This window comes from Nelumbo lutea, chromosome 1 (genome assembly GCF_056320005.1).
Source record: "Nelumbo lutea isolate HS-2025 chromosome 1, American lotus-T2T, whole genome shotgun sequence".
Taxonomy (NCBI): Eukaryota; Viridiplantae; Streptophyta; class Magnoliopsida; order Proteales; family Nelumbonaceae; genus Nelumbo; species Nelumbo lutea.
In genome coordinates, this window is record NC_142684.1 from 210,537,814 (window position 1) to 210,555,675 (window position 17,862).

General features: G+C 39.0%; 1 protein-coding gene across 2 annotated transcripts in view; it reads left to right on the forward strand.

Moving 5' to 3' along the window:
* The window catches only part of LOC148880780 (AP-2 complex subunit mu), a 59,346-nt gene that overhangs the window by 6,652 nt on the left and 34,832 nt on the right, over nt 1-17,862 (forward strand). For both annotated transcript variants that reach the window (XM_088962806.1, XM_088962807.1), the window contains exon 3: nt 15,359-15,449. In XM_088962806.1, the coding sequence (XP_088818932.1) occupies nt 15,359-15,449 (91 nt within the window). The remainder of the gene's footprint in view (nt 1-15,358; nt 15,450-17,862) is intronic.

Consider the following 17,862-nt stretch of genomic DNA (forward strand, 5'->3'; position numbering starts at 1 on the left):
TCCCTTTTAACCTTTTATCTGTTAGTAAATTGACCAAGTCTCTTAATTGCTCTATCACATTTTACCCTTCTTGTGTTTTTCAAGATCTCAAGACGGGGATGAATATTGGTGAAGGGCATGAAGCTGGTGGGCTGTATTACCTTGATGGTGGTGGACCTAGTGGTTCGTCAACAATTCTTCAATCGTCTCTTTCTCCTCTACAGTGGCATTGTAGACTTGGTCATCCATCTCTTAAAGCACTTAAGTTACTTGTTCCAGCATTGAGTCATCTTTTTTACTTTGGATTGTGAGTTTTGTTAGTATGGGAAACATCATTGTGTTCCCTTTAATCCTAGGGTTGATAGCCGTATGTTGAGTAATTTTTTTTTTTTGGTTCATTTGGATATTTGAGGGCCAAATAAAATAGTGTCACACAATGGTTACAAGTACTTTGTGATTTTTGTCGATGATTATTCAAGGATGACATGGCTTTATCTTATGAAAGAAAGGAGTGAATTATTTTTTATTTTCCAAAAGTTTCATGCTGAAATTCACACTCATTTAGTGTACATGTTTAGATCTTTCGTTCTGATAATGGCCGAGAATATTTTTATACACCTTTTCAACAATATTTGGAACATGGTATTATTCATCAAACCTTTTGCACTTACATCCCTCAGCAAAATGGGGTAGTTGAAAGAAAGAACCACCACCTCTTGGAAACTGCTCGGTCCCTTTTGCACCATATGAATGTACATAAGTGTTTCTGGAGTGATGCTGTGCTTACATCTTCCTTTCTTATTAATTGAATGCCTATGTCCATCCTTGATGGTCGTTCTCCCTTCTCTGTTTTGTTTCTTACATTTTCTCCGTTTCTTCTCACTCCTAGGATTTTTGGGTGTATGTGTTTTGTTCATAATCTTGGACCTGGAATGGACAAATTAGATGCACGATCTACCAAGTGTGTCTTCCTTGGCTACTCTAGGACCCAGAATGGGTGCAAATGTTATAATCCTAATTCTCAACGTTGCTTTGTGTGTCCAGATGTTACGTTCTTTGAGTTTGTTCCATTTTTTTTCTGGGTTATATGTCTTTTCTCCTTCTCTTCCGCTTCCAGTTCCTATTAAGGACCTCATTCCTCTTGTTCCTACTGCGACTAAGTCTTCACTTTCGGTGCAACTTCCTACTGAACAACCACCTATATGACAAGTGTATACGCATCGACATACACCGGCAACTCCTCCAGTTTCTTCACCGTCAACAGATCCAACAGTTGTTTCTGCACCACCATCACCCCCAATTTCTGACCTTGACCTTTCCATTGCCTTGCGTTAAAGGGAAACTTAGTTGTACCCTTCATCCTATCTCTAATTATGTTTTTGTATCTCATTTTTCTGCTTCCCATCGATAGTTTGTTTCGTTGTTGTCATCTGCTTTTATTCCTAAGGATGTCCAGCAAGCCCTTACCTCTCGAGGATGGCGTCAAGTGATGGAAGACAAACTCTCAGCTCTAGATCATAATCATATGTGGGATCTCACCACTCCTTGGTAAGCATGCTATAGGTTGTAAGTGGTTATACACTGTCAATCATGGTTTCAAATGTCACCAAATGTCGCTAATGTTGCCCGACATATGTCAATGTCGAGGCTCACTGACATTTCCTATATTTCGGAAATGTCGACCAAACCGGTCCAAATAACCAAAAAAAAATACAGTTTTTCCTATTATGTTGACAGGATGTCGACTAATTTACAATAAAAATATAAAATATTAGTATATTATATTAATATAATACAGTATATTAATATAGATTCTTCCATTAATAATTTCTATTTAATATTTCAAATAAAATATTTATAAAAAGAATTAACAAAATGTAAAAACAAAAGAATAAATTAATTACTTTATAATATAAAACATAAAATATTTTTCGAGTAATAAAATATTAACTAGTTAGTATTTTTTTTTAAATATTTATTAAAATCAGAAAATGTTTATTAAATTTTATAATAAACCATATTCTACATTTAATATAAAAAATCAGAATAAATTTAGTAAATTTTATACTAAATCATAATTTATTATAAATTTAGTATTAAAAATCATAATAAATTCATTAATTTTTATAAGAAATCAGAATTTATCATAATCTTAATTCTACAAAAAGGGGAATCAGTTTATTAAATTTATAATAAAACATAATTTATTATAAATTTAGTATTAAAAATCATAATAAATTCATTAATTTTTATAAGAAATCAGAATTTATCATAATCTTAATTCTACAAAAAGGGGAATCAGTTTATTAAATTTATAATAAAACATAATGTATTATAACTTTAATATTTAAAAAGTCAGAATAAATGTATTTCTATTTACTAATGTGAAATAAATATATTAGAATTTATAATAAATCAGAATTAAAAATAAGAAAAGAAAATATCAAATAACCTTGTAAAAACATAAAAGTGCATAATAAATCAGTAAATTGTCATTTACTAATTTGTTATTGATCTTAGTTTCTTAGGTTTATATAATGGTTGGGAATAAGATAATATTCTAGAAATATGTATTAATGCTTCTTTTATCATTTTACAATATATCTTTGCATATTTCCACATATTTCATAATATTTCCACAATGTTTCTAATTTTTACAATATTTCCCCTCGACATTTCCGACATATGTCCTATATTTTGGTAAGCGACATTTCCATCGACATCGACATTTTAAACCTTGCTGTCAAGTATTTATCTGATAGTAGTGTTGAGTGGTTGAAAGCTTGGTTGGTTGCCAATGGTTATTTGCAGTTATATGGCATTGATTATACAGAGACTTTCTCTCTAGCTACTATGTATGATTGGCCTTTGTTTAAACTTGATATCAATAATTCCTTTTTACATGATAATCTTCTTGAGGATGTGTATATGGAGCAACCACCAGGTTTTGTTGCTTAAGGGGAGGATGGTTAGGTGTGTAGACTCAAGAAGGCTATTTATGGACTTGAACACTTTGTGCATGGTTTGGTAGATTTATTGAAGTTGTGAAGAAATTTTAGCATGAAACAATGTCAGGTCAACCATTCAATATTCAACTATGATTCCGGTGCTAGGAAGATTTTATTGGTGGTATATGTAGAAGATATTGTTATTAGTAGTAGTGACAAGTTGGGGATTGATAGGTTGAAGACCTTTTTGCATGATCATTTTCAGACAAAGGACCTGGTGAATCAAGATATTTCTTAGGGATAGAGGTAGTAAGGTCCAAGTATGGTATTAATTTGTGCCAAAGGAAATACATCTTTGATTCGTTAGAGGAGACATGGTTGTTGGGTGCCAAACCAGCTGAAATACCCATGTAATCAAATGTCAAGTTGAGTAGTGATGCAAGTGAGGAGTTTAAAGATCCTGGAAGGTATAAGAGGTTGGTGGATAAGTTGAACTACCTAACCATTACTTGGCTCGCTATTTCATTTGTAGTTAGTGTAGTGAGCCGGTTTATGCAGAATCCTTGAATCCCACATTGGGATGCGATTCTAAGGATTGTACGGTACTTGAAGGGAGCTCTAAGCCGTGGTTTGTTATATAAAAGTGGAGGAAGCCTTGAGATAGAGGGATACACTGATGTTGATTGGGCCGGCTCCATATTTGATAGAAGGTCCACTACAAGGTATTGCACTTTTTTTTGGGGGCAATTTGGTGACATGGAAAAGTAAGAAGTAGACAGTGGTAACAAGAAGTAGTGCAGAAGCTGAATATAGAGCCATGACACACACAACATGTGAACTAATGTGATTGAAGAATCTCTTGGAGTAAATGGGGTATTTGATTGACACTCTATGAAGCTATATTGTGATTACCGTGCTGCAGTTCATATCTTTTCTAATCCAATTTTTCATTAAAGAACAAAAAATTTCGAAGTTGCTTGCCACTTTGTGAGAGAGAAAGTGCTTAGTGGAGTGATAAGTACATCATATGTGAACATAGGAAATCAATGGGCATACTTGTTTACCAAAGGGTTGAGTCGAAGAAGAGTGGATTACATATGTAACAAGCTAGGACTATATGACATATACACCAGCTTGAGGGGGAGTGTTACAGTTGGCTGTAGGGGGGCAGTTTAGTCATTTTACTTTATGTTGTATGCTTGATGTAATTGCTGTTATATTCTAAGTTAAGTGATGTGTCCCACACTTAAGTGGGGGCACAATAGTCATTGTGCTTCTTTTTTAGAAAACTATAAATAAATCTGGCCAACCAGAGAGATAGTGTGTTCTCTAGTTTGATCCAGTCTTTTCATCTACCTCTTCTTCTCTTCTCCTCTCTCTCTTTTCTTTCATTCTTATTTTCTGTTATTCTGAAACTGAAACCAGTACAGATCTGAACTTTAAAACTCATACCCTCTGCATGCTCCACATGGAAGCTTACTTTTGAAATTCTTCCTAATGCCACCAACTCATGGCTAGAATGAACTTCTTGCCAACCCACTTGTTGAAATAGATTAGCATCTGGATGTAATGATTTAATCTCTTAATACTTAAGCAAATTTTTGGATGTTTGTAAATTGTTTATGTTGCTGTTAATGTACCTCTATGGTAGATATTGTCATAATGTGAGGTGATTTATTTGGTGTTCATAATTTTGGATTTTGGTTATAAGCATCGATATGATGCTCAACAAGGTATGAGAGAATGGTGTCTTCAGGATGGAGAATCAATTACCCATTTACTTCTTGAATGGTTCATCATTATGCAGCTTTGGCATTTCTTTTTCGAATTAATTGGCTGGCAATTGGTAGCTCTGGGCAACATAAAAAACATGACCATCCAGTTTCTGTAGGAAAGCACGTGTGTTTTGCAGGAGGGGTGGAGCATTCTTTTTATTGTAAAAGCAAAAGAAAATTTTATTAAAAATAAGGCTGTGTTTGATTTGAAGGAAAAGGTAGGGAAAGGAAGGGAAGCCTTGTATGGACTTCCCTAGCTTTCCCTTCCTTTCCCTACCTTTTCCTTAAAACCAAACATAGCCTAAAGGATAAAGGTTTACAGTCCAAAGGTGAAGAGATATCACCTAATCAGTATATACATCATAAGTTTTTTTTTTTTGATAAAACAAGAGGGGCTACACAAGGGAACGAGGGAGGAAATCACAAGATAATTTAAGTCCCTATTAGTATTCTCCAAGGAAGACCGAAAGATTGTCCCCAAAATTCTTTCTATTTATATCTTTAAATTCTAGGAGAACCCGATCTACCACCAAAGGAATATTTTTTTTTTATTTGTAACACCAAAGGACAAATTTCTTCTGTATTTGTATTTCTCTTAAAAAATACACATATTCTTTCTCCAAACACCCAGACAAACTGTAAATGGAACGTTGCTCCTAGATATCTTTCACTTTCTTCTTTTTCTAATCTTGGTCATGTAGAAAAGATCTTCAATTCAGTCGGGTAAAATTTTCTGATCTTAAAAACTGTTAGGAAAAACTCCTAAATGAATTCCTTTGATCTGCATTGAATAAAAAAGGTGTCTCACATTCTCTTCCTTTTCCTCATACAAAACACTCATTTTTTTTATCAGTAAATATGTGTTTTATTAAAATTCAGAATGTAAGCATTTTATGCAATTTGATGTTGGGACTGTTGATCCCTTTTCCTCACTCTATTCATCCCTCATTACAGTGTAGCCCAAAATAATTGCTGTCTCAATGCCCCTTGTTTTGCTAATCCATTCGGACCCATTTAAATTCAGCCTCAACCTCCTTGGTAATCTTCGCCACTTCCCTAATCACATGTTTAAATGTCCATGGGGTGTGGCTGCTATTTGTTGCCCATGAAATTACTACTTTTGAATCCCCTTCCACTTCAACATGTCTGCATCCTAGTTGTTTGGCTACCTTTAACCCTTGTGGTAATGCCAACAGTTCAGCCTTCAACGATCTACCGTTGCCAATCGGCCCTGAGAACATACCCAATATCCTCTTGTCAGGGTTTCTTAATACTCCTATTCTTGAAATGCCTGGAATTCCATATGAGCACCCGTCAAAATTCAGCTTTACTTTATTGCCTTCCGGCGGTTTCCACTCCGGCCTTACTTTATCTCTTACTCTCGAAGATTGTGCTACTTCGGATCATGTTCTTAGAATATTTGCAACTGAGAAGACTTGAAAGCAGTCCAAGGGTTTTACCCAATGGGCTATTTTCACCTTGATATTATCAATCACTTTCTCTACTGTTCTACTTTTCTCCAAGAAAATTCTGTTGTTTCTCTCTTCCCATATTATCCAACAAATTGGTGCCTTTGTTGCTTTCCACATTACCATCCCTCTTTCCTTTCTCTGTCTCAAGAAATCATGGTTGAAGAGTTCTGCCACATCTTGAGGGGGAGCCCACCTGCAACCAAAGAGAGTACAAAAAAAATCCCAAATTCGATGCACAAAAGAACATGATATCATTAAATGAGAAAGGGTCTCACCACTTTCCTTACACAGTGAACACACATGAGGAGAAAGGCACATGTATGGCCTTCTTTTCTGCAGCATATCACAAGTGTTTACCTTACCAAGGAACACTTCCCAATAGAAAGCTTGGATCTTCGGGGGAATAGGCTTGCACTAGATTTCTTTCACTGGGAAGGTCCCGCCTAGAGGGTTGGGGGAAGCAAGTACTTTGAGTAGAAGATCAAGACTGTAATCAGTCTTGAATCCTAAAAGGTTTTAGGTTTGTAAAACAGAAAGGAAGATGAGAGAAAATGGAGAGAATAGAAGAGAAGCAAGAGAACACAAGTTGCTGAAAGGAGGGACGGATTCTAACAGATCTGTCGCCGCCACTCTCTTAATATTTATAGGTTTATGTGTAGTACATGATGAAAGGACACATCTGCCCTTGGTACTTACATAATAAAGAAAGTAAATACAACTGAAATAAATAACAGCTGAATTAGCAAACTAACTCAAACTGACACTACTATAACTGAAACAAATATTGCTGTCCTACGAACACAGTGGGGACCACTGCAGTGGGGCCCACATCAGTGTTCTCTACACTCCCCCTCAAGTTGGGAGTAGATATCTATCATGCCCAACTTGGATAGGTCTGTCTCTAACTTTTTCCTCGGTATAGCCTTGGTGAGGATATCTGCGAGCTGCATATTGGATGTGATGTACGGAAGACACACTTCTTGTGATATAACTCTTTCTCGCACAAAATGTCAATCAACTTCGGTATGTTTAGTTCTGTCATGCTGCACTGGGTTGTGGGCTATATTAATAGCTGCCTGATTATCTCAATACAACATTAAGGGCTTTTCATAGTCAATACCCAACTCTTCAAGTAGTGACCTCAGCCATAAGATTTCAGCCACTCCATTAGCCATTGACCTGTATTCCGCTTCAGCACTGGAGCGGGAAACAACACTCTGCTTCTTACTCCTCCAAGAGACAATGTTACCTCCCACAAGGGCACAATATCCAGAGGTAGACCTTCTGTCATCAGCACTTCCAGCCCAGTCGGCATCTGTATAGACTTCCACCCTCATGTGATTATTGTTCTTGAGTAATATACCTCTACCCGGGCATCTTTTCAAGTATGCTAATATTCGTTCTGCCGCAAGAAGATGAGAAGTTCTAGGGGAGTGCATGTACTAGCTGATAACACTAACTGCATAGCTGATATTCGACCGAGTGAGACAGAGATATAAAAGCTTTCCAACCAACCGTTGGAACATAACTTTATCCTCAAGAGGGTCCCCACCCTCTGCACTAATCTTGTGATTTTGTTCGATGGGTGTATCGGCCGGCTTAACACCCAACTTTCCAGTTTCCGCCAATAGATCTAGAACATATTCTCTGAGAGATAAAAATCCCCTGCTTGGATCTAGCAACCTCAATACCCAAAAAATACCGTAGTGCACCAAGATCTTTTACCTCAAACTCTTGATGAAGGAGCTGCTTGAGAGACTCAATCTCATGGCTGTCATTTCCTGTCACCACATTATCATCTACATATATTGTTAGTAGTGTCAGAAAGGACTCCATCCTTTTGATGCATAGTGTATGATCCGACTGGGCCTGTACATAACCAAACCTTCCAAGGGCTAATCTGAACCTATCAAACCAGGCTCTAGGTGACTGCTTCAAACCGTACAATGCCTTGTTCAGTCGGCAAACCTTCTTACCTGTCTCTGTTTCATAGAATTCAGGAGGCAACTGCATGTAAACTTTTTCTTGTAAGTCTCCATTCAGAAATGCATTTTTAACATCCATCTGAAACAGGGGCCAAGAATGATTTGCTGCAAGGGATAACAAAACTCGAATGGTGGTCATCTTGGCTACTGGGGCAAAGGTCTCCAAGTAGTCTATACCATAAGCCTGAGTGAATCCCTTTGCAACCAGCCGGGCTTTGTATCTTTCAATAGAGCCATCAGCATTATGCTTCACAGTGAATACCCATCTGCATCCCACCGGTTTCTTTCCTTTTGGTGGGTCAACCAGTGTCCAGGTATTATTCTTCAACAGGGCATCCATTTCGACTTGCATTGCATCTTTCCATTCTGGAACCGATAAGGCTTCTTGCACTGTTCTTGGAATAGGGACATCGGCAATGGAAGTGAGATAGGACCGGTAAGATGGTGATAGACGATCATAGGATAGGAACTGTGAGATGCTGTGAGCTGTAGAAGTGGTGCAATGTCGTTTCCCTTTGCGAATGGCAATAGGGAGATCAAGGTCATCCACAGGAGGGGAAGTGGCAACAGCGAGAGGTATCTCAGTAGGCTCTGGATCTGAAGCCGCAGAAGGAACTGGATCTGGCCGGGACTGCTGAAGACTAGGATCAACCTGCCTGCATTGCCTGTGATAGACTCTCAACTCCGGCTCCCTCTGACCACCCTCACCACTACAACCTTCATTACCTAGTGGAATAGGTAAAGGAACAACCCCACTTCCACTCTCACTGCTCAAAACAACCCCACTTCCACTCTCACTGCTCTCCCCCTGAGGAAAGAAACTCAAAACAGCCCCACTTTTACTGCTCTCCCCCTGAGGAGAAACCCTAGGATAGTAGGGTGTCTCCTCAAAGAAGGTGACATCCATAGAGACAAACCGTTTCCCTGAAACCGGATCATAGCAGCAATAACCCTTTTGAGTTTGTGCATAACCAAGGAAAATGCATTTGGAGGCCTTAGGGTCAAACTTGGAATGATGGGGCCCGAGAAGCTGGACGAAACAGGTACAACCAAAGGTTTTAAGGGGAACAATGAACAACTCCTTGCCTGGGTAAAGAAGGGAAAATGGGGTTCTCATATCAAGGACCCGGGAAGGAACTCGATTAATGAGATAAATTGCCGTGAGGATAGCATCACCCTAGAAGCGAATAGGTACATTGGAGGTAAACATAATGCTTCTAGCCACCTCCAAGATATGCCTATTCTTCCTTTCGGCAACGCCGTTCTGCTGTGGTGTATAAGGACAAGTGCTCTGGTGAATAATTCCATGGCTACGAAGGTAGGAGGTCAATGGTTGAGCAAAGTATTCCTTTGCATTATCAGATCTGAGGACTTTGAGTTTAGTTCCAAACTGAGTGAGAATCATCTGATGGAAGTTTTGGGTCAGAGCAAGAACCTCATCCCGAGAACGCATAAGATATACCCAAGAAAACCGGGTATGGTCATCAACAAACAGTAGAAAATATCTGTACCCACCCATAGAAGAGATATGATATGGCCCCCAAACATCAGTATGCACAATATCAAAAGGGAAATTACTTCTTTTATTACTTAAAGAATAAGATGTTCTACAATGTTTGGCAAGCTCACAACTCTCACACCTCAACTCTGATAGCTCAACAGACTCAAATAAAGCAGGAAACAGACTCTTCAAAGACTTAAAAGACAAATGACCTAATCGGTTATGCCAAAGCATAACTGAACTCACAAACTGGGAAACAAAAGACTTCTTATCCACTGACTCTTCCTGTCGGGTACTCTCCCCAAGCAGATAGATCCCGTTCGTCTCACGGCCAGTTCCAATCACCTTCCTCGTCTCCAAATCTTGAAAAACACATCGGTTAGGGAAAAAGGTTATTGAACAGTTCATGTGTTTGGTAATACTACTAATTGAAAGGAGGTTGGTATCAAGCTTAGGAACATGCAAAACAGAAGATAAAGAGATAGTCCGATAACTTGATGTCCCCCTTGCCCGAAATGAGAACAAGCGAGCCATCAACAATGGATACTCTATCTCGGCCAGAGACAAGTGATAAGAAGTAAACAAAGATGGCAAGCTAGTCATATGGTCAGATGCACCTGAATCTATTACCCAGTAGTGATCAGTATTACCTGGAGCTGAAGCATGGTAAGCTGAGGCTCGAGTACCTGAATGTGCAAATGCAGATGTAGCAGGAGCTGATGGGGACTGGGATGGCTGAGCTGAACTTCCAACTTCCTTTTCCAACTGTATGAGGGCAGCCCGAACAGCAGCTAAAGTCTCCAGGGATGTACCTGATGAGGATGTTGAATCAGTGTTCACTGCCATATGAGCATTACCCTTCTTATTTCTCAGTTTTGCTGGGACCAAGTGAGGATGTAGCTTCCAACAAGTATCTTTTGTGTGCTTGGGTTTCTTGCAATGTTCACATACCAGATCCCATTTATCTTCCTTCTTCCGGTCCCTTTCTGAGTCACCCCCTGGCTTGGGTTTAATAGCTGTTAAGGCTGGGAAAGAAGGCTGAGGCTGCATCATAACTTTCCTCCTGGTCTCTTCACTATGCACCAAGGAGTATGCTTGAGAAAGGGTCACACTATCTCTTGTCAATATCTGTTGTCGCACAATGTCATATTCTGAATTCAAACCAGCCAGAAACTCAAATACCCTATTCGTCTCAACTTGTTTTCTGTGAGTCAGTGCATCTTTGGGACTCTCCCACTCAAGGGTCTCCAGATGGTCAATCTCATGCCACAAGGATTTCAAGGTAGAGAAGTAGACAGAAACTGGCTTCTCTCCTTGTTTAAGGCTGTTCACCTCACACTTCAGTTCATAGGCTCTGGCAACATTGAGGGGTTGGGAATAGGTTTCTTTTACAACATCCCATATTTCTTTGGCTGTCTTTGCCCACAAGTAATTTTGGCTGATATGTGGCTGCATGGAATTACACAACCATGCCATAACTAAATAGTTCTCTTGAACCCACTTGGTGTATATTGGGTCCTCCTTGGAGGGTTCTTTCACATTTCCCAAGAGGTAACCCAGTTTTCCCCTTCCTCCAATAGCCATCATGGCTGATTGTGCCCACTCCAAATAATTTGACCCATCAAATCTCATAGTTGTAATCTGAAACCCGGTTTCAGATACATTACCATAACTGTGGTTTCCAAAACTACTATCTCCCTGACCCTTGAACTCCATCTTTGATCAAGATTTAGTGGCTACAAACTGTTAGAGCAATTATACCAGAAAAATAGAGTCAAGGAAGTAAGTCTGAAAGCTGATCCGAAACTGATATGATCTGAAACTGATATGATCCGATTAGAAATACCAACACAAAACCGATCTGAAACTGGTCTGATCCGATCAGGAATACCAACACAAAATTGATCTGAAATCAATCGCCTATCAATCTGAGATGCTGTTCGCTGAAACCACTACTGTGGGGCCCACTACAGTGAGAGCAAAAAATAGGGTTTCAACTGTAGGTTTGAAGAAAATTAGTGATCTGAAATCACTAAAGTGCTCAGCTGCACTCTCAAAGCAGTCCGCACCAGTAGGACTTGTCGTAGGGCACTGTGAAACCCTAAAAACTAATCCCCTTTGAAGAGGAGGGTTTGACCCAACAATCAAACCCTAGACACAAACTTAATCACAGTTCGGCAAGCCAAACCCTAGAGCAAACTTGAACACAATTCGGCCCCTCTTTCTAGATAGGTCCAACCTATCTCGACTGATTGCAATCTCTAAAAACCAGTAAAGAAACAAACTTACTTACTGATTACCTGCCTTCGGTGTACTATCTTCTAGGGTTACCTGAACCCTAGCCTTCGCTGCCTCGTCCTGATTACCGACTCTCTGCAGGCTGCGGCAAGTCTTCAACTGCTGCGAACCTCTCCTGGTAATCTCCAAGATTCAGCCGCCGAAAAACTTCTTCAAGGCTTCCAGCCCTAGCTAGTTCTCATGTGATCGGCTGGACTAGATACACATGAGAAGCCCTAGATAGGCTCTGATACCAAGTAGAAGATCAAGACTGTAATCAGTCTTGAATCCTAAAAGGTTTTAGGTTTGTAAAACAGAAAAGAAGATGAGAGAAAAGGGAGAGAATAGAAGAGAAGCAAGAGAACACAAGTTGCTGAAAGGAGGGACGGATTCTAACAGATCTGCCGCCGCCACTCTCTTAATATTTATAGGTTTATGTTTAGTACATGATGAAAGGACACATCTGCCCTTGGTACTTACATAATAAAGAAAGTAAATAAAACTGAAATAAATAACAGCTGAATTAGCAAACTGACTCAAACTGACACTACTATAACTGAAACAAATACTGCTGTCCTATGAACACAGTGGGGACCACTGCAGTGGGGCCCACATCAGTGTTCTCTACACTTTGAAGAAAGAGGAGCAAGAAAAGAGGCCGTCTGGGGAGCCTACCCAAATTCTTGAGTCTTCCAACGAAGGGTCCAGGTGGATCTGCCCTAAGAGGTTTAGCAAGCTGGTTAAGGATTCACACTCATTCTCCCTTAGTCCCCTTCTAAAGCCTAAATTCCAGTTCACACCAGTTGGAAACAGTGATCCCAACATGGATATAGCTTTGCCCTTAAGGTTAGATAGTGCAAAGAGATTAGGGAATTTGTCTTTTAGTGGGGTTTTCCCTACCCATAGATCTTCCCAAAACAGAATTCTATTACCTTGTCCCACATCAAACCGGATGAAATTAAGGAAAGTAGGGTAGATTTCATGAATTGCTTTCCAAGTAGAAGTCGAAGACCTGTGAGGGGCAACTTTTGCATCCCAGCCATTTCCAGCCACCCCATGAATGCTCTCAATCACTTTGTGCCACAATCTGTCACCCTCAAAGGGAAGCCTCCAAAGCCACTTACCTAGTAGAGTTGTGTTCCTTAAAAAGGATGTTTCCAATTCCTAAACCCCCTTGTTCCTTGGGTTTACTAACTTGCTCCCACTTGATCAAGTGATCCTTCCCTTCCTCTCCTGGGTCCCAAAGGAAATCTCTCATATACTTCTCTATGCATCTTGCTACCTTAGTAGGGATTCTAAAAGTTGAAAGGAAATAGGTGGGGAGGTTTGCCAGAGTGGCTCTAATCAAGGTTATTCTTCCACCCAGCGAAATGTAATTCCTCTTCCAAAGGGGTAACTTCCTATCAAACCTTTCTAACACTGGTTTCCAGAAACCAACTGACTTGGGGTTTCCTCCTAAGGGTAAACCTAGGTAACTAATAGGCCAGCTTCTAGTCTCACACTCCAAGATTTCTGCAAATCTCATTAGTTCTCCTTCCGCCAAATTGATCCCTACAATTCCATTTTTGGTCCAATTTATCCTCAGCCCTGTCACTCCCACAAAATTATTCAGCAGCACCCTCAAATTTTCCACCAACTCCTTGTTTCCTTCACAAAAAAATATGGCGTCATCTGCAAATTGGAGATGGGTAACAATTTGTCAACTGAAAGCCTCTAGACTTCAGATAATCTACTGTTAAGATTCTGTCCAATGTCGGCAGCCAAGCAGATGCCTCTAAAGTTGTATTAGGTTCTCCAAACTCCACCAACATTGGATTTTTCAAGCTGATTTCTGGATGCAGCTTCATAAAAAGATTTTAAATTAAACTTCCCACTCATACATTCTTTTCACTACCTAGCATCTGACGCATTAAATTCAATTTTCATATCCTCCAATCTTGAAAGTAGCATGATGCATTCCTCCACCTCCCTGTCCAGCAACGGATGGCAAAATTTTTGGCACCACACAATCTGTTCACCCTCATCTCAAAGGATTAGCTAACTGTAATATCTTTTGTGCTCAGCCTATAGAACCCTGGGCATACATCACATAGTCTCCTACGTTCACACCACTCATTATCTCATACGGCATCTTTTCTCTTTTTATTTACCAAACCTTTTGCACTGTCATCATTTATGAAGTTATGTGGAGGGTGTGGGAAGTAAGAAACAAGTTTACAGTGTGTAGGCTTCCTTGTCCTTGTTAGCGTATGGATGCTATTGCTGGGATATAGAAGAATTTAATGGCATCTGAACTGCTGATTTAAAATAAGCTTACCCAAGATCCTCAATCTTCTCCTGGAGGCTCCATAAGGAGGGCTTCTATTCCTCTCCAAGCAGATGGGAAGCTAGGCTTTAGTTCAATTGTTGAACTAGGATCAGCTAGGATTAGAGGGATTATCTTTAGGTCAAATGGAGCATTTTGAACTTCAGCTAATCATAGGGGATATTGATTCTGCCAAAGCAAGAGAGGAGTAGAGGACCCTTCTAATGGGGGCTTGCATTGCCAAACAAATTCAACTTTCCTCATTTACAACTGAAGGAGACTTGCTAATTCCATAAGGTTGTGCTAATGAGTGGGAAATGGGTCACAATGCTTATATCACCTCTTAAATTGGTTAGGGTAATCTTGGCTAACATTACAGTTTAGACAAGACAGATTTCTAGGGAACTAAATTTGATTCTTACTGATAGTCTTGCAAATTCTGGGTTAGGCATTTCTGTACAACAGCTGGTGTTACATGAACAAGGGCAGTGGAATTAGAACCCAAAACATGTCCAGGAGTCTGACTCAGCAAGGAAAAGAAACAGGGATTCATGGACACATCTATAGAAAAGCATAAACTATTAAAATGATCTATATTTGTTTAAATTTAACATTACAAACCTATTGAAAAAGTCTAAAAGATTATCTTTCTTAGTTATTAAAATTCTATAGGAAAAATGGCATTTGTTAATTGTCCATTTATATTGAATAAGCAAGGAGGAAAAGAAAACAAAATGTGCCAGCATGTTAAATTGAACCAGGTCAGTGTTGTGCGAGTGTATGCCTGTCAATGTTCATTTATAAGTTAATCTTTGTACACCTTTTGGTAATCATAACCATTTATACTGCATGTCAGATAATGGGTGACAATTAAGTCATATGTTTACTTTCCTAATAATTAACTTATACTATATTTTTTTTGATAAATAACAGAAATTTTATTAATTATAAACAGTAAATGATATGTATGTACAATTTTTCATACACCCTTGGGAAAATACACCATACCCACCCCTTAGATAATCATATTACAATTGGGCCAAAACAATTGATTCCTTTCTACCCCTTGCCAACTCTATAATTGCTGATACTAAAATTCTCTCTCTCTCTCTGCAGGCTGTTTCCCTGTTCAAATCTTATTTTGGTGGAGCATTTGATGAAGATGCAATCCGTAATAACTTTGTTCTAATCTATGAGCTTTTGGATGGTATGCATTTTACCTATTTATTGATGCTGAGTGTTGGATGCTTTAAGTTGATGCTGACCAAGTGTTCTATTATTTTCTTTTATTTCTTATGTATTCTTCTGCACACTAATATGTAAAGCTGCCTTTTTTATTGCAAATAGTCATATTCTCTAATGTGATATGGAAATACTCCCCTTGTTCATAAAATATGCTGTGCAAATTCTGGTCAAAATAAATAAACAAACATACCCACTTGCCTGTAACAAGAAGGGGGGGGGGTCATGCTTCTTGGTCCTTTTGCTATTATAAAATGTATTGCACTTGCATACTTGACGTGTGGTTTCCCTAAAAACTCATTTGAACTAATTAGTGCATGTTGAAGATTTTCACAATGCAAATTTGACTAGTTACTATTACTAGCCATTAGTATACTTTCTATATTAAAAATAGTAACAAAATAATATTATTTTTCAGTAGACGACATTGATCAACTATCACATTCACTAAATTGCTGGTTAAATGTATTTGTCCTTGCTTCTCTTGTTTATATGTTTTATTTGGTGATGTTTTTTAGTGCTATTGAATGCTTCAATTAATATCAACCACTCTTTTGTGTGTTTTCCAATAATAAAGGCATAGTTTAAGTTCAGAAGTGGGTTCAATACCTTTATTATTTTGGGATTTTGGAGCATGCCCTCTGTTTTCAGCAAGGAGAAGAAGACGAAAAGTATGAGAGCCAAAAAAGATCTATTCTGGCGGCACCAGCTTTTGATTTAAATAGTAGGGTGGCCAAAACATAATAAAAGAAAGAGAAAAGACAAGAATGCCCCTCTGCAGCATATAGTACAGATTACATCACTCTTCCTCAAGTTGGGGCGTAGATGTCAATCATCCCCAACTTGTCACAAAGATCATAATGCCCATAGTGAGGATAATCATTTAATAAGAACATCTGCAAGCTGTTCATCAGAGCTAATGTAGGGAGTGCACACTTGCCTCTTCTCAATTCTCTCCGTTGAAATACTTGTCAACCTCAATATGCTTGGTTCTATCATGGAGAACTGGATTGGCTGCAATTTTAATGGCAGCTTTGTTGTCACAGTAGAGTGTGACATAGAATCATCAAAAGGAAATCCTAACTGCCTCTACACTTGGCCTGGCCACAACACTCTGTTTTTTGCTTCTCCAAGTCACAAGGTTTTCACCAACAAAGGCACAATATCTGCTGGTGGATTTTCTGTCATCCACTGAGCCGCCCAATCTGCATTTGTGTACACTTTTACTCTTATGTTTTCATGTTTCTTAAAAAGTAAACCTGTCCTTGGGAATTTCTTCAAGTACCTAAGAACTTTGTTTGCTGCCTCTAGGTGTGCTTCCTTGGGTGCATGCATGAACTGATTGAGGACACCCACAACATATGCAATGTCAGGCCTGGTCATGGATTGGTAGAGAAGCTTGCCCACAAGTCTTTGGTACTACCCTGGATCTTTCAAGGGCTTACCACTGCAATCCCCAAGTTTATGATTTACATCTATAGGTGTGTCAGCAAGTTTAGCTCCTACCTTCCCTATATCCTTTAGGAGATCTAAGGTGTATTTCCTTTGGGAAATGAAGATACCTTGTTGAGAGTGAGCAACTTCAATGCCAAGGAAGTAGTGCAAGTGCCCTAGATCCTTTACTTCAAACTGTGTAGTGAGGAATATCTTTAATCTCTGAATCTTTGAGACCCAGTCTCCAGTGATGACAATATCATCTACATAGACAATCAAGGCAGTTGTTTTTTCTTGTTCCCTCTTTACAGAAAGTGTGTGGTCAGATTGGTACTACATAAAACCCATTTGTTGAACTGCCTGGTGAAACCTGCTAAACCAAGCTCTCGGAGATTGCTTTAGACCATAGAAAGATTTCTTCAATTTACAGACTTTCTGTTCACTTCCCTTAGCACAAAAACTAGGGGGTTGAGTCATATACACTTCCTCTTCCAAATCACCATTCAGGAAGCCGTTCTTTATGTCAAATTGATGAAGCTCCCAATCAAGATTTGCAGCTAAAGACATAAGAACCCGAATAGAGTTCATTTTTATAGCCGGAGCAAAATTCTAGGCATAATCAGCTTCATGCACATGTGTGAAGCCTTTTTCAACTAGTCAAGCCTTGTACCTTTCCACAAGACCTATCTGCCTTATGTTTTATAGAGAACACCCATTTGCACCCTACATGCTCCTTTCCCTTAGGAAGATCTACCAACTCCCATGTGCCATTCTTATGAAGAGCATTGATCTCTTCTTTCATTGCATCTGTCCACTCAGGAACAAGACCTTCGCAACACTCTTAGGAAGGGGAACGCTATCAATAGCAAATAGAAAAGCACGAAAAGAAGATGATACTTCTCATAGGACAAGAAATGAGATGGGGTGGTGTGTGGTGCCAATGA